We start from the raw sequence: 16994 nt of genomic DNA, 5'->3' as shown, positions 1-16994 counted from the left end.
TTGAAAAACACCTGTAGGCCTGCTTCACTGCTTGCAGCGCGACAGCCCCTCCCCCCGCAGGTGTTGAGCGGGATACTCGAACCAGGGTCCTTGCACCTAGTCCGTGCACTTAGCACTATGTATGCTTAACCTGGTGTGCTATCATCCAGCCCCCAGATTTTGCTTTTTGACATTTGCTCTATGTTAGAGTTTTTTGAGTAATGTAATTTTTCATTATTTTTTAAAATAAATATGATATAATATGTAAATGCATATTTTATGAATACATGCCTTTGTGTTATTAGTTTTTGAAGCTATTGTCATTTAACTTAGTTATCATTTATTGTTTCCTTGGAAAAGCATCTCTTATAGATTGAGAATACAAGAACAGACATCTTCACTGCCTTCTAAGAATTTATATTCTTCTTAGGGTGTTAGTAATGGTTTTCTCCCTTATAATGTTAGCAGCTAACATTAGTATAAGGACAGTTTGTGCTAAATACTGTAGTAAAGATACATATGTAAAAAGTGTAAAGTGAAGAGAAATGACTTATAACAGAACTAATAAAAGTTATTCAAGGCATATACCTAATTTAACATATTTTAGTAGTCATATTAAGTAAGGTAGAAAGAGTTAGGTGGAATGATCTTTATGAAAATTATAATTAAACTTCAGTATAATCATAAGTTAAGCGTATAATCATTACAGAAAGGACTGAGCTGTTTCATATTTTATTGGATGTTACTTGTATTTAAGATTCAGTGATTATTAGCAGTGTAGACATAGTGAAATCATTCTTATAATCTCAGCACTTTCTTAGCTTTTTTTTTTTTTAATTAAAAGCCAGATATCTCTGCAGTGCGATGCAAATCAGGATAATTTGATACTCATTTAAAGTATATGTGAATTTGAACTCAATTGGAATCACTTGATCTCTAGTTATTTATTTATTTTAAAATATTTATTCATTTATTCATTCCCCTTTGCTACCCTTGTTGTTATTGATGTCGTCGGATAGGACAGAGAGAAATGGAGAGAGGAGGGGAAGACAGAGAGGGGGAGAGAAAGATAGACACTTGCAGACCTGTTTCACCACTTGTGTGTGAAACGACTCCCCTGCAGGTGGAGCAGTTTTTTATTTTTGATTAAATTGTACAGTGCATTTGTTTAAGTACTAAACCAAAATATCAATCTTTACACTCTAATACAATTAAAACTTTCATTCAGATTACCTTTATTTCAAGTGTTAATAACCACATTTTGCTAGTAAGCAGTTGCCATTTTTGTAAGTACAGTTTGGGCACTACAAGTATGAATATAAGTTTACTAGCCATTTAAACTAAAATAACATATGGCCACTGGTAAATAATAATATTGCTTGCTAGTGTTAGCAGAATTCAGAAGTAAATTACTGAATTGTTGGAAAAGTCATGACACATTTTTGCAACAGATGAATCTAGTTTATTTTTTGAAGTACTAAAGCTGTTTGCTTCTGTGTTGTTGCTATGTCGTCTGACAGCAGTTCTAGCTTTATTTTTAAAAAATGAGTGATTTGAATGAGTTTAGAAGTTTTACAAAAAGCTGAAGATGTAAGATCAAACTGTGTTTTGTTACATTTTAATGCATCTCAAGCTTGTGAAAAGTTGCTAAAAAGTTTATGGTGACAACACTTTACAAGAACTCAGTGCTAACAATAGTTCACAAAGTTCTGTGCAGTGATTTTGACCTCAGTTACCCTCCTCATAAAGACACTGATCAAGTTAAACCCACATCACATCACATCACATCACATCACATCACATCACATCACATCACATCACATCACATCACAGATTGCAGAATAATTGAATATCCATAATTCAAGTAGAAGCTGAGATACATAAACAAGCTATCGGTATTTGTGTTCCCCATGAGCTCAAAGTTTATTTGATGGTAAGTATAAGAATCTGTAACATGCTCATTAAACATGAAGAATATCACCCTTTTTTGAATCGACTGGTAAATGGTGAAGGTACTGACCTGGTGATTCATTTCCACCAATATGGAAAGCAAGCATTAATCAGAGGAAGGCTGTGCTGTCGGTGTGGTCTGATGCTTTAGCTCCTACCTTGAACCAGACAGTCAATTTGAATGTGTACTATTGGCATCTGGACAGTTTGAATGAATCCATCACCCAGAAACATCTCGAGCTTGTTAATCGTAAAGGAGTTGTGTTCCATCACAGAAACTTGAGAGACCCACACACAGTTTTGATCATCCATCAGAAATTATTATGCTGCTGTACCCACCATACTTATTTTACCTTGGAGCAAGAGACTTCCATTTTTTTTTTTCATTTTCTTCAAAACTCCGTGTGGTATAATGTTCAGTTAAGAGGCTGTTCATCAACACTTTGCTCAGTTTTTCACTGATAAAGACAGGTCCTTCTATGAATGAAGTTATGAAGCTTACTGACAGATGGCAGGTTATTGAACAAAACAGGCAATATATCATTGATCTTTGTTCTGTATATATAAAAAATGACATTTGAAAAACAAATGCATCATAACTTTTCCAACAACTCAGTGTATACTAACATTGTCATGTCAAATTAGAACATTTTTTAGCATATTATATAATCTTTTTATGTATTTTGAGGCTTTGTTTTTAAAGTAGCTGCTTAGTTACTTGTAAAGAATTTTTCATTTTAAGGTTAGCATTTTAACTTTATTAGATGAGTCCAGAACAGCTAGCTTGACACACACACACACACACACACACACACACACACACACACACACACACACACACACACACACACACCCATCTCCTGTTGAGGATTGTAGTTGATTAATATCCTTTGTGTTTTAAGATCTTTGTATTCTGGCTGGGAAATCAAACCCTGTTAAAACTCTGCTCTTTGTTGAGTACGATTCCTTTCTGTTAGTCTTTCCCTGACTTAATGATCATTTTCTTTGTGCACTTTTACTATGAGTTCAGTTGTGAACTCAACTGAACATTTTAAGGAAGCAGTTTGTACACTTTTTTGCTTTCTTTATTGGGGGATTAATGGTTTACAGTCAACAGGAAAATATAATAGTTTGTACATGCATAACATTTCCACATAACAATACAATACAACCCCCACTAAGTCCTCTTCTGCCATCATGTTTCAGGATCCAAACCCTCACTCCCCACCCTGGAGTTTTTTACTTTGGTGCAATACACCAACTCCAGTCCAAGTTCTGTTTAGAGTTTTCCCTTCTGATCTTGTTTTTCAACTTCTGTCTGTAAGTGAGATTATCCCTTATTCATCCTTTTGTTTCTGATTTTTCTCACTTAACATGATTTCTTTGAGCTCCATCCAAGTGGGGTAAAGAAGTGAATTTACCCTGAACCTGAGACTTTGGAGCCTCAGGAATAAAAGTCTTTTTTCATGACTAGAATGCCACCTACCCCTGTTCACTTTTCACAGTTTTCCACAAAACAGTTCAATCCCCCCCCCCCCCCAGAGTCCTTTACTTTGGTGCAGTACACCAGACTCAGTCCTAGTTCTGTTTTGTGTTTATTGTTCAACTATTTATTTTATTTTATTTTATTTTAGTGTGTGTGCGTGTGTGTGTGTGTGTGTGTGTGTGTGTGTAATTGGATTTGTTTCATTGAAGATGCCTTTAAGATTTAGATGGAAAAGAGTTCTGCCAGTATTTTCCTCTGAGTATTTCATAGTTTCTGGTCTAACATCCAAGGGGTGTTGAAACCCCTATTATGACTGTGTTGCTGTTAATATATTGCTGTAGCCCTTTCAGTAGATGTTTGATGTATTTAGATGGCCTCTCATTGGGTGCATAGATTTTAATAATCATTAAGTCCTCTTGACTGATATTCTGAGCATTAAGTAATGTCCATCCCTATCTTTTTAAATTTTATTTATTTTAAGGTCTGTTGTCTCAGATTGAGAATAGGAACAGTTATTCTCAGTCTGTACACTTATGGAGTGCTCTTTCTCTTTATCACTATTGTTCTCATTCTGCACCATTAAACACAGCCACCATGGCCTTTTCAAACTGTCTTCTCAACTCTTGAAATTGGTAGATTCTGTTTGGGTACTCCCTCCCTCAATTGGAAGCCTGGAAACTTTCTGGGCAATAAGCTTAATTAATCATTTCTTTTCTCAGAGATCATAGTCATGAACTACTTATCTGATACTATTATTTCAAATACTTTTCCTTTACTCTAGTTGTTTGAAATGTAAAAGTAAATTCCTATTATGTCACTTCATTAAAGACTGGAAATGGATGTGAGTACACAGCATATCTTTTCATTAATCATGTAGCTGAAGTACATGGTAGACAGTCATTCTTTCTTTCTTTTGATTGCTATAAGAATTTCCCATAAAGGGGGGTGAAAATTGCCCATACGGTTCAGATATTTATTTATAGCTTTTAAAAACAAATTGCAAGTTGGCCACTAATGAAAAAAGCTTACTATACCAATGTTTGATGCAGTATAGTGATGCATACGTATATGTGTGTAATTGATTTATGTATTTTATGTAATTTAAGATTTGTAGATTAACAATATGCTTATCAAAAATTTTTTTACAGACTGAGAGTAATCATGACACAGCGCTAACGCTTGCCTGTGCTGGTGGTCATGAGGAACTGGTACAAACACTGCTAGAGAGAGGAGCTAGTATTGAGCACCGAGACAAGAAAGGTAGAACCTACTCTTTTTACCCCTCCCCTGAAATATTGGTGTTCTGTGAAAAAATAATACTTCTAGACTTATTTGATTGACTTATATAACATAAAACAGTACTGTTCCTTTGCATGTATTGAGATTATTATTTTTCTTCAGGCTTTACTCCACTTATCTTGGCTGCTACAGCTGGTCATGTTGGTGTTGTGGAAATATTGCTGGATAATGGTGCAGACATTGAAGCCCAGTCAGAACGAACCAAGGATACACCTCTCTCTTTGGCTTGTTCTGGGGGGAGACAAGAGGTACTGTTTTTCCTAGTGTCTTTTTTTCGCCGTTTGTTCAGCAAATGAATATTTTATCTTAATGATTTTATCAGAATAGTGAATTGTCATTTATATTTGTCACAGAACCTGAAACTATTAGCAAAAGGACAAGTATGACTGTGTTAGTATAAGCTATATTGCCAGGGGGGAAATCATTTATTACTTATTATCCTGCTTATCTAAATTTATTACTTGCTATGGGAATCCCTTTTTGTTACATTCAGGCTAAGATAGCCAGATCAAATCAGTAAGCTCTTGATAAACAGGACCTTTATTTTCTTGTCTTTTCTAGTTACAGAGAGAGTCCTTGGCACAAAAATGTAGTAAGACTCAGCTTCTTTTGCTCTTTGTGTGTAACATAAATAAGAAATAGAGAGTATTCAGTTTTTCATAGTTCTGAGGACTCTTGTCATAATGTTACTGCATATGATTATATAGTATTTTTGCACATAACCCCCGGCCCCATCTCTCTACCAGAGTACTGTTCAGCTCTGGTTTATGGGGGTGCAGGGATTAGAACCTGGGATTTCAGAGCCTCAGGCATGAATGTCTTTTGCATAACTTGTGCTATCTCCTGTAACTCCTTTTTGTTGTTCTGTTGTTACATAAACTAAATAGCTAAAGTGACCAAGAAATTACAGGTTTAAACTGTATTCTGTATCTTCTTCTGGCATTTAATAATCAACTGGCAAACCTAACTGCATTTTAAAATCCAATTTATGGACAATTGATAGCCATTTTGAGTATCATTTCTGCTGTCTCTGTAGACTGGCAGCTTCTCAATCAGAGAATTGTTGAATCTTACATTTAGAAACACCCAGCTACCTAGGTTACTTTCCTTTTCAGCTTAAACATATTTTTCACCATCCTGTTTACCGTAAAATTTTAAGTTTGTATCAGGCACGAAGTATGTCTTACGTAAGTTTCCATACTATCACTAATTCTGTTCTCTAATAAAGAGAAAGAAGTTTATACTCTTTTTTATCTTCAGGTATTTGAGTCTGGGTTGCCAATGACCCAGTGTCTTGTTCTCTTGATTGTTTGCTTGAGAATACCTTTTTCAGACCCTTCATCTGACACCCCACCCTGTTTGCTAGTGCCATTTCTTAAAACATATCTAACCTACTTTGACCAGTGAAGGTATAGATAAACAAATTTTTTAAAAAATGAAGAGAATGATTTCTACAGAGAGCATGGGAAATTTAATAAAATAGTACATGTTATAGGAAGATACAAATTGGTAAGGATTGTATATTAAACAAAATAATAAATGAACCATGTCATGTGTATAAGGCAGATTTGAGCCTGGCCCCCACCACACTAAAAGATGCTTTGGTACTGTGGCTTATTTGCCTCTACCTGAAAAAGTCTGGATTGGTGAAATCCTGGGTATGACCAGCCCCACACCTCTAGGGAGGGAGAAAAATATATATAAATTAATAATTGTACAGACATTTTTTTCTTCCCCGAAGGAATTTGTGCTTCAGTATATTTCAAGTAGATAATATGTATGTTCATATTTAGTCATTGAAGTCATTACTAGATTATCTTACAGGAGATTGCAAAAGACATGTTTGTCCTTAGTGTGCCGCTTCACCTGATTGATGATGTGAATACATTTGTCTCCTTTAATTTGTTATGTATCCATAATGTATGTTACTAGTACGTTAAACTATTTTAAACTCAACAATATTAAGGTAGTCAAAATTATTTAATGATAATAATTTTTACTACCAGAGAGATATTTTCCTGTTAATATTAAATTGAAATGCAGTGAAAGAAATTTTTGCAATTAAGTATCAATGTTAAATGGAAATATTTATTGTATAGTATCAAATAGCAATGCAAATACTTCTGCTTTGAAATATACTGACAGTATCATTTTGACAGAAATGGAATTTCCAGCTATATGGCCTGAAACAATACATGCTTTATATAGTTAACAAAGTTTTCACTGTTCAGTTAAAAAATTCAGTTGATTTCAAAGTAATATTAAAACCTTTAGTATATTATAATCTTATTCTATCCTTATTAAATGTAACATATTATACTATTTAAGGAAATAGCCTTTTTTGTTTTTTCTTTAAAGATTTTATTTATGTATTAATGAGAAACATAGGAGGAGAGAGAAAGAGCCAGACATCACTCTGGTACATGTGCTGCCGGGGATTGAACTCAGGACCTCATGCCTGAGAGTCCGATGCTGTATCCACTGTGCCACCTCCCGGACCACAGGAAATAGTCTTTTTTTCCTTTGTTCCATTTATCTTTTAATTTTACTTCTTAAATTTGAGAGATATAATTCATATGAGACAAATAGAAAGTAGTCAGAGCATTACTCAAGTACATGCAGTGCTGGGGCCCAAACCTGGAACTTCAAGCATGTAAATTCAGTGTTCTACCAGTTGAGCTATTTCCCCAGCCTCATACAAACGTTCTTATGTAATGATCTTACCTTCTAAAAAATGTTTCTTTGATTTGGAGTACTTTGGGGTTTTTGTTTGTTTGTTTGTTTTTAGTACTTAATTTAACACTTAATTTGTTTTACTTTGAATGGTTATTCATTTTTTGGAAATAGATCATTTCCTGTAGTGGCTACTTTTTTTCCTTTTTTAATTTTTATTTATGAAAAGGAAACACTGACAAAAAACCATAGGGTAAGAGGGGTACAACACCACACAATTCCTACCACCAGAACTCTATATCCCATCCCCTCCCCTGATAGCTTTCCTATTCTTTATCCATCCCTCTGGGAGTATGGAACCAGGGTCATTATGGGATGCAGAAGGAGGAAATTCTGGCTTCTGTAATTGTTTCCCAGCTGAACATGGGCACTGACAGGTCGATCCATACTCCCATCCTGTCTTTCTCTTTCCCTACTTGGGCAGAGCTCTGGGGAAGCGGGACTCCAGGACATATTGGTGGGGTCGTCTGCACAGGGAAGTGGTTGGCATCATGGTAGTATCTGGAACCTGGTGGCTGAACTATAGTGGTTATTTAATGGAATTAAGAAAACTTAAGTTTTCACTGTCTCTGTAACATCAGGGACTCTTAGTAATAGAATCTCTTCTTCCTCCTCCTCCTCGTCTTCCTTTTTTAACACGTTTTCCCCTCTTTTTTCTTTTCAGGTGGTGGAGCTGTTGTTAGCTCGAGGGGCAAATAAAGAGCACAGGAATGTGTCAGATTACACACCTCTAAGTCTGGCTGCGTCAGGTGGTTATGTGAACATTATCAAAATATTACTAAATGCTGGAGCCGAAATTAATTCTAGGCAAGTTTTTTTTTCCTCCAGTTTCCTTAATAGTCTATTGTTAAAGAAATTTATGGGGTACTTATTTTCAATGCTATAATTAGGAAGTACTTTACAAATTTAGAGTCCAAATTGTTCATGATTTAATTTTAAATTATTGATATAGAACTTGGAAAACCAAAGGGACTCTGCAGTTATGCACCCATTTAAATGTACACAGTACTATGTGTAAGGACCTTGACTCCAATCCTCAGTTCCAACCTTCAGAGAAGAAATTTTATAGTCTGGGAAACAGTGCAGCAGATGTTTCTCTTTCTGTCTCCCCTTTTCTTCTCAGTTTCTCTGTCCTATCAAATAAACTTTTAAAAAGGGAATTATTGTATATCCTGTGATGGTAAAAATAAATGCAGTTTTAAAAGATCTTTCCCCCATAAGATCTTTCCCCCTATTTTATTTAGAAAATAGTTGCTTTATAGGAACTTAAAATTAAAAAAAAAATTTTTTTTTAATTTTTTTTGATGGATAGAGACTGTCAGAAATTGAAAGGGGTGATATAGAGAGGGAGAGAGACAGAGAGACACCTGCAACACTGCTTCACCACTTTTGAAGCTTTTCCCAGGTGGGGACTGGGAATTAGAACCTGGGAATTGGAAGCTTTTTTTTTGCAGGTGGGGACTGAGAATTCGAACCTGGGTCCTTGCACACTGTAACATGTGCGCTCAACCAGTGCACCACCACCTGGCCCAGGAACTTAAAATTTGCTAGTCACTTTCAGCCCAAGTCATTATGTTGAATGATACCCCCCAAATATTCTAGTTCTAGATGATAAACAATTTCTAACAGAGTCTTGGTAGTAATTCAGAGACTTTCTGTAACGTAAGTAAAAGTTGATTGTTTTAGATAATCCTAGAAAATATTTAGTAAACTTTGAAATGAAATTTAATAATCCATTTTTTCTGAAATACTAAAAATATGCATTTTCCACTTGCTCTACCCATACTTCTGTCCTTAGAACTGGTAGCAAATTGGGCATTTCTCCTCTGATGTTAGCAGCTATGAATGGACATACTGCTGCTGTTAAGCTCCTGTTAGACATGGGCTCTGACATAAATGCTCAAATAGAAACCAATCGGAACACTGCCCTTACCTTAGCCTGCTTCCAAGGAAGAACTGAAGTGGTCAGTCTTCTTCTTGATCGAAAAGCAAATGTGGAACACAGAGCTAAGGTGAGAAGAAAAAAAAAAAGATGAAAGAAAGAAAGAAAGAAAGAAGGAGAAGAACCAGAGATTTACAAATTGATTGTTTTCATTATCAAGTGGTATAGCAGAATTATTTTTTCTATTAATAGTCTTATTACTTATGTTCTGTGTGATTCGGTTAACTTTTAACTTTTTTAAAATACATCCTCCACCCCTACTGCTCAGCTCTGCCTGTAGTGATGCTAGTAATTGAACCTGGATCTCAGAGCCTCAGACATGAAAATCTTTTGTATAATCATAATATCTTCACAGCCCTCACAACATTAACTCTTGAAACTAGCTCAATAATTAACTATCGTTATTTATTGCTTTGGTGCCATCTGAAAAATATGTGAAGAGAAGAAATGTATTAAATGTCATCTTATATGATTTTTAAAAATTGACATTAGAATTATTGTCTTTCATGATAATTCATAGATTAGCAGTATCAGTGCTGATATTTAATTGAGTCTTTGTAACAAATATACCACATTACTTCACACATGTATGTGTTTGTTATTTTGTTATATTTCTTACTATTTTTTAAAATTTTTTTTTTCCAAAACTTAAGACTGGCCTCACACCACTAATGGAAGCTGCTTCTGGTGGATATGCAGAGGTGGGCCGAGTTCTTTTGGATAAAGGTGCTGATGTTAATGCCCCTCCAGTGCCCTCCTCAAGAGATACAGCTTTAACCATAGCAGCAGACAAAGGGCATTATAAATTCTGCGAGCTTCTCATTGGCAGGTATAATGTTACCATACCCTGTATATAAGTATATTGCCTTGTAATTTACTTATAGTTATTCTCTATGAGAAAACCATATTGAGTTAATGTGATTAATTCTACATATATATGTTATTTCATGTTACTGTATTTTTTTACTTACCTTTTTTCTACCTTTTCAGAGTTTTGACATTGTTAGTCTGCTTTATTTCAATGAATGATTGAAATAAATGATTGAGCATGATTGTCTGACTTGTTCTAGTGCACTCTAAAAATACTTGTTTTCTTGTGTATTTATACTTTTTAAAGTGTGATAACAATGTATTTGAACATCTAGCTGTTATGCATTTTTATGTATCTAATAGTTTTCAGTTTTGCTAAGTGAATAGGGAACATACCAAGATATCAGACAAGAACCATTAAGTTTCAGTTTTTACTCCTTTAGAAATTATTTGCATCATTAATTGGATTTTCTATTTTAAGTCTAAAGGTATCCAAAAAAAAAAAAATTAGTAGTAGCTATGACCTATTCACCATGAGCCTTATGTATTATAATATCCACTAAGTATTACATATACAATCATCTACTTATTTTGGGGGCTAGTTGATGGTGCTACTGGTTGACATACATGTTACATTGTACAAGGACCTGGGTTCAGTCTTCTGATTCCTACCTGCAACGAAGAAAGCTTTATGAGTGGTGAAGCAGTGCTGCAGGTGTCTCTCTGTTCTTTATATCCCCCTTTCTCTTTTCCTCTCTTTCTATCCTAAATAAAATAAAATATTAAAATATACCATATTTTGAATTTGGAGTCTGGGTGGTAGTGCACCCAGTAGGGAGTTGGACTGAGTTCAAGCCCTTACTCTTCACTTGCAGGGGTAAAGCTTCACAGGCTTTGTAGCAGTGCTACTGGCATTTCTCTTTTGCTCTCTCACTCTTATCTCCCCTTTCCCTTGTGATTTCTCTGTGTCTTTATCAAATAAGTAAATAAAATATCTTAAAATGTTTTATTTTGACATTTCTCCATTGTTCTCATTAATTTTTATTTTATTTTTCTCATGAAACAGAATGTCACACGAAAAACAAGGAGAGAGGGAGCGAGAAGCCAGGTACATGTGATCCCTGGGTATTGAACCAGGAGTCTGAGTCATGCAAGTACTGTTCTCTACCAGTTGAACTATTTCCCCAGATACCATAGTATCTTTATATTCATTCTTTTCTGAAATCACATAATACAAATACAAGACTACAAATTATACTGTCCAATTATAGTTGCCTCTGGATACATGTTTTCACAAATATGGATTAAGTCACTATTTTCAAAATAAGAAAAGCAGGGCCAGGTGGTGGCAAACTTGGTTGAGTGTACACGTTACTATGTACAGTTACCCAGGTTTGTGTCCCTGGTTCCCACCTGCGGGAGGTTTACAAGCGGTGTAGCAGTACTGCATGTTGGTCTCTCTCTCCCCGTCTCCCCACTCTTTACCTCCCCAACCCTCTCAATTTCTCTCTAGCCTATCTATTAAATAAATATAAGTAAAGATAAATATAAAAAAGATTTAAAATAAAACAAATTTTTAAAAAAATATTTATTTTATTTATTCCCTTTTGTTGCCCTTGTTGTTTTATTGTTGTAATTATTATTGTTCTTGTCGTTGTTGGATAGGACAGAGAGAAATGGAGAGAGGAGGGTAAGACAGAGAGGAGGAGAGAAAGATAGATACCTGCAGACCTGCTTCACTGCCTGTGAAGCGACTCCCCTGCAGGTGGGGAGCCGGGGTTTGAACCGGGATCCTTATGCCGGTCCTTGTGCTTTGCGCCACCTGCGCTTAACCCGCTGTGCTACAGCCCGACTCCCACAAATCTTTTTTTTTTTTTTTAAAGTAATTGATGGTAATTTTTTAGTTCAGTGACTTAATTTGTTAACTAGAGTTTTTTTAATTTTAAAAGAAAAATGCATTTTACTCCTTTAAAATATTTTCATAAGTACTAGTTGGTTTTTACTGTTATTTGTGTCATTTCATTTTGAATTGTATGTGTCATTAATTTAGGGGAGCCCACATTGATGTACGTAACAAGAAGGGGAACACTCCGTTGTGGTTAGCAGCAAATGGTGGACACCTTGATGTGGTTCAGTTACTTGTGCAAGCAGGTGCAGATGTGGATGCAGCAGATAACCGCAAGATAACACCTCTCATGGCAGCATTTAGAAAGGTAGAAGTCTTTCATCTTCATTTTTATAGAGTAGAAAAATGCATAGTTTGGTGATTAATAAAAGTTCTCATTTTATAGTGACTCTTCCCACCCACCCCCCAAAAAAGGAGAAAAAAAAAACAACTTAGCAGTCAGGCAGGGTTAGATAGCATAATGACTATGCAAAGAGACTCATGCCTTGAGGCTCCAAAGTCCCAGCTTCAGTCTCCAGCACCATTATAAGCCAAAGCTGATCAGTACTCTGGTTTAAAAAAAAAAAAAAGAAACAACCTCAGCAGTGACAAAGTCATTAAAATAATTGCTGTGGGGGCAACATCAAAAGGCTATTTTCAAAAGCTGTGGAGAGGGAGAGGGAGAGAAACCGAGACCTACATCCTACATAATTTACTTCATTTGTTTGATTTCTTAAGTGATGGTTTTAATTTGTTATTAGTAAAATAAAATTATTTTTTTAGGGTTACAATTTTGTTGTGGAAAATATAGATAAAAATGCCGTGCAAACTTCAGTGTTTGCTGTATTAATATGTATTTTAAAGATTTATTTATTGCATTTGAAAAAGTCACATGAAACTCAAGAGATAAGGTTGTAGATTCAATCTCTAACACCACTATAATCCAAAACTGAGCAGTGCTCTGGTGAAAAGAATATATATATATCCCACTTTGTATTCTATCTTAATGGTTTGGATTTATTTAGTTAGTTGGCTAACAAGAACAAAGTAGAAACAGAAAAAAAATTTTTTTATAGTACCTAAACTTTCTTCAGTGCAGTGGGAGCAAGGCTCAAACTCTACATATGGCAAAGTAGTGTAGTATCCTAGAGAGCTATTTTGTTGTTGCCCTTGGTGTGGAATTTAAATGACATCATTCTTTGTTGTTGTTGTTGTTATTGATTTTGGGAGAGTGGGATGCAACTGAAAAAAATTAGACTTAGCTTAATAGAAACAAACTTCTTTTTTATTTACAATGAAAATAGTACCCATTTAGCCTTTAGTTTGTACAATGATTTGACAGAAATCTTTTTTAAGATACCAGTTTACTGAGTGTTAAATCTATTTTCAACTTGACATGGGTATCCATTTTTTAGGGTCATGTGAAGGTGGTGCGCTATTTAGTCAAAGAAGTTAATCAGTTTCCATCAGACTCTGAATGTATGAGATACATAGCAACCATCACTGATAAGGTAATTGATCAAGTTTATTCCATTCTGTGACCTAGGAATTCCTTTGATTTTATAAGTTTATATACATTCTGTTGCTGGGGGTGGGGAGTCTTGGTTGTAACTGTGTGTTACATGATTGTCTAGTATTTGGCAATAAATTATAGTACTACTTAAAAGAAAGACATCTCTGTACTGGAGTTAACTTTAGCTCTCAAAATAGTATTTGTACTAATTTATTGTACAAACACTAACCAATCTAGTGCAACATTCTTGAGTGTTCATTGGTGCTGTAATCCCTATCTATGTTTATGCAGATTGGTATTTTGAGTAGAATAAACTTACTGGATTTTCTTTTTCCTACCTTAAGAAAAATGAATATAGTTTTTTAAAATTCTAGGCAAGAAATCTTTGACTTTATTAGCATTATGTAAAAATTGATATAACTTATGTTTTGCTTTGTTTTGTTTTTTAATAACAAAAGTAGGAAGGTAAAATCCTGTTTGTGATCATCCTCTCAGGATATTTTCATATAGGACTTAAGCTAACATTTGAATAAAATCCTAAGACATACCTCTGAAAATCTGAAGAGGTCAACAAATTTAAATATCTGTATGTCTTTTCAACAGTTTTACATGGCATTGAACAGCTTTTCTCCATAGGATTGATTTATTTAACATAGGTAATTCACTATCTTGCATGCCTCTCAATTTACCCTTGATAACATTTGTGAATACTACTGAGCTTGGCTGGATTGGTGAGACATCTTATAACTTTTTTTTCTCTTAATAAGAAGGAATCCCTTTCCTGCCAACACTGCATTCAAATAATGTAGTTATTAATATCTAGTACCTGTGTTGATTTGAGAGATTTTTGCACATAAATTTCTTAACAGCAGAATTTTAATATTTTAGCACAATTTTTGTCAAGAAAGTACTTGAAATTTTAAACCCAGCTTTTTACCCCAATTGATAAATTATTTCAATTATTTGTTTTCACTCAAGTTATGCAGTTTTTGTTTCCAAAATATCAGTTAAATGGATATTTTGAAGAAGAGTAGAAGCTCTCTGTGTTTTTAGAAGTATGCTGTTTAAATTGTTTATTTGTACCTTTTTCATCTTCTGATTTTCATTGCTTATGTTCATTCAAGATCTGTTAAGCACTTAATGTTTTTAAAAACTGATCTAAATGTGAATTGTTTTTTGAGGCTGGAAATGTCTTGGTTTTTCATTTTAGGAAATGTTGAAGAAGTGTCATCTTTGTATGGAATCAATAGTACAAGCCAAAGATAGACAGGCTGCTGAAGCAAACAAAAATGCCAGCATTTTGTTAGAGGAGTTAGACTTGGAAAAGGTAATTATAACCTTTATATATGAAAAGCCTACTTTTTACTTTCCTGTTTTTCTTCCCTATAATTTGTACTCTTGTTAATGTTTTGTTTTGATTTTAAATTATGTACATGATTTTCTCTCCATGTTTGGCTCAAGTAGCAGAGAGAACTGAGTATATTGAGTATCAATAGAAAATTACATTGATTTGAAAGTCAGTGAATCCAGTCTCCAATGCTCAGTTTAGTTTCTTAAACTCTCCCAGGTATATACTTTATCTTAAACCTCATAATTTGTTGCCAACAGATACACCACTCAGAGGTACCAAAATACACCACCAAGGCATAACCAGCTAGTGAAATACAATGAGTAAATTTTTTAAATGGATGACTTCTCTTGTACTTTTCTCTTTCAGGCCAACTACAACATCATTCCCATGTGGAATAAAAATCTCCAAACAAAATAATGTTTGGAAATTCCTGTAGCTGCTTCTTTACTCCCCCTTCCTGTCAATAGCTGTATTCTAGAAAACTGCAGAAATAATAATAAATAATAATAATTAATAATAATAAATAATAAATAATTAATAAATAATAATAAAATAATAAATAAATAAATAAATAATCATAGTAGAAAAGAATTAATTGGCATTGACTGTGGGAGACATATTCTGCCATTTCTCAGCTTTTATAAAAAAGGTTAAAAGTACCATGAAATTTAACATATTGTTTAACATATACTCTAATTTATGGAGAATATGCAGTGATAGTTAACTAACAACCATTTTGATTTGCATCTGGCCTGTTTTATTTGCTGAGTTTAACTTGTATTTTATTTTGTATAATTAAAACTCGAATTATCCTAAGCATGTTATTCTAATTTTAATATGAAAACATGATATCTTCCAAATAAATATTTAGTACTGGAGGAGTTCTAATTAAAATTGATTGAGATAGATGAGATCACTGCTGTATAATTTTTTTCCCTGTATTGGGGGAAATTAATGTTTTATATTTGACGGTGAATATAGTAACTGCTGTATCATTTATGATATTCTTTTTATTGTTAAGTGATTGGGGTTTCCCCCCATGGCTTCATGCACACAACAGGTGCACTGTGCTACTGAGCTGTTTGCTTGACTCCAGAAGTTCCTCATTTAAAAGTATTTTCTGGTCAACTACTGTCCTCTGCTCTACCAGCTGAGCTATCGAAGGGATGGGTATTCTGGTCAAATTAAAATGAACTCTATTGGTCATTTTGAACTTTTTAAAAAAAATTTTTTTTTAGGTTTTATTTATTCCCTTTTGTTGCCATTGTTGTTGGATACAACAGAAATGGAGAGAAGAGGGGAAGACAAGGGTAGAGAAAGATAGACACCTGCAGACCTGCTTCACTGCCTTGTGAAGCGACTCCCCTGCAGGTGGGGAGCTGGGATCCTTCCGCCAGTCCTTGAGCTTTGCACCACATATGCTTAACCCGCTGCACTACCACCCGACTCCACAGTTAACAACTTTTCTAAGTGAGGCAAGGATTTGAACCAAGTGTTTTAAAATTCTAAATCCAGTAGTTTTTTTTTTCTTCCCTCCTTCCTCAACTGAACAGTATCTACTTATTTTAGTTTTGTGTTCCTATAACATTAAAACATTCTGTTTTAAGTCCTTTCTGTACTTTAGACTTAGCTATCTGTTTTTAAACATCTTATTATTACTTCCTGCATATAAAATTTAAAATACAGAGATTTATTGTACCCGTCAATAAAGTCCATGAACAGACAGACTATAGGAGCTATTTTATTAAGGATGTCCTCAATCAACTTCAGTGTTAATTTATGCCAATGCCTGTAATTTAAATATAAAATAAGCAAAGATATTTATTGAAAAATGTAAATCTAGTGAAGTCCTTACCTCTATAATTACCTGTATACCCTTTTAGGGTCATAGGTAATTTGCCTGCCTCTCTTGACAGTATTACCTGCTTGTGGCTCACTCTCACCACTCTCTTTCATTGCTATACTCTGTGTCTTAACTGTATCCCTAGACTCTTTATAGTATATATTTTCATCAGTAAACATACTTCCTATTCCTATTTTCACTTT

At 34.4% G+C, this 16994-nt stretch overlaps 1 protein-coding gene across 11 annotated transcripts in view; it reads left to right on the top strand.

The window, feature by feature from the left end:
- The window catches only part of ANKRD17 (ankyrin repeat domain 17), a 154185-nt gene that overhangs the window by 105085 nt on the left and 32106 nt on the right, over nt 1-16994 (top strand). For 7 of the 11 annotated variants that reach the window (XM_060187844.1, XM_060187843.1, XM_060187842.1 and 4 more), the window contains 9 exons: nt 4564-4675; nt 4817-4962; nt 8112-8254; nt 9246-9459; nt 10043-10218; nt 11266-11307; nt 12250-12412; nt 13500-13595; nt 14808-14924. In XM_060187844.1, coding sequence (XP_060043827.1) covers nt 4564-4675; nt 4817-4962; nt 8112-8254; nt 9246-9459; nt 10043-10218; nt 11266-11307; nt 12250-12412; nt 13500-13595; nt 14808-14924 — 1209 coding nt within the window. The remainder of the gene's footprint in view (nt 1-4563; nt 4676-4816; nt 4963-8111; nt 8255-9245; nt 9460-10042; nt 10219-11265; nt 11308-12249; nt 12413-13499; nt 13596-14807; nt 14925-16994) is intronic. The other 4 variants (XM_016188361.2, XM_007523547.3, XM_007523549.3 and 1 more) reach the window with 1 other exon arrangement.

The sequence above is a fragment of the Erinaceus europaeus genome, chromosome 3, assembly GCF_950295315.1.
Source record: "Erinaceus europaeus chromosome 3, mEriEur2.1, whole genome shotgun sequence".
NCBI classification, from domain to species: domain Eukaryota; kingdom Metazoa; phylum Chordata; class Mammalia; order Eulipotyphla; family Erinaceidae; genus Erinaceus; species Erinaceus europaeus.
The sequence above is the reverse complement of the archived record's forward strand: the minus strand, read 5'-3'. Positions and strand labels throughout refer to the sequence as shown.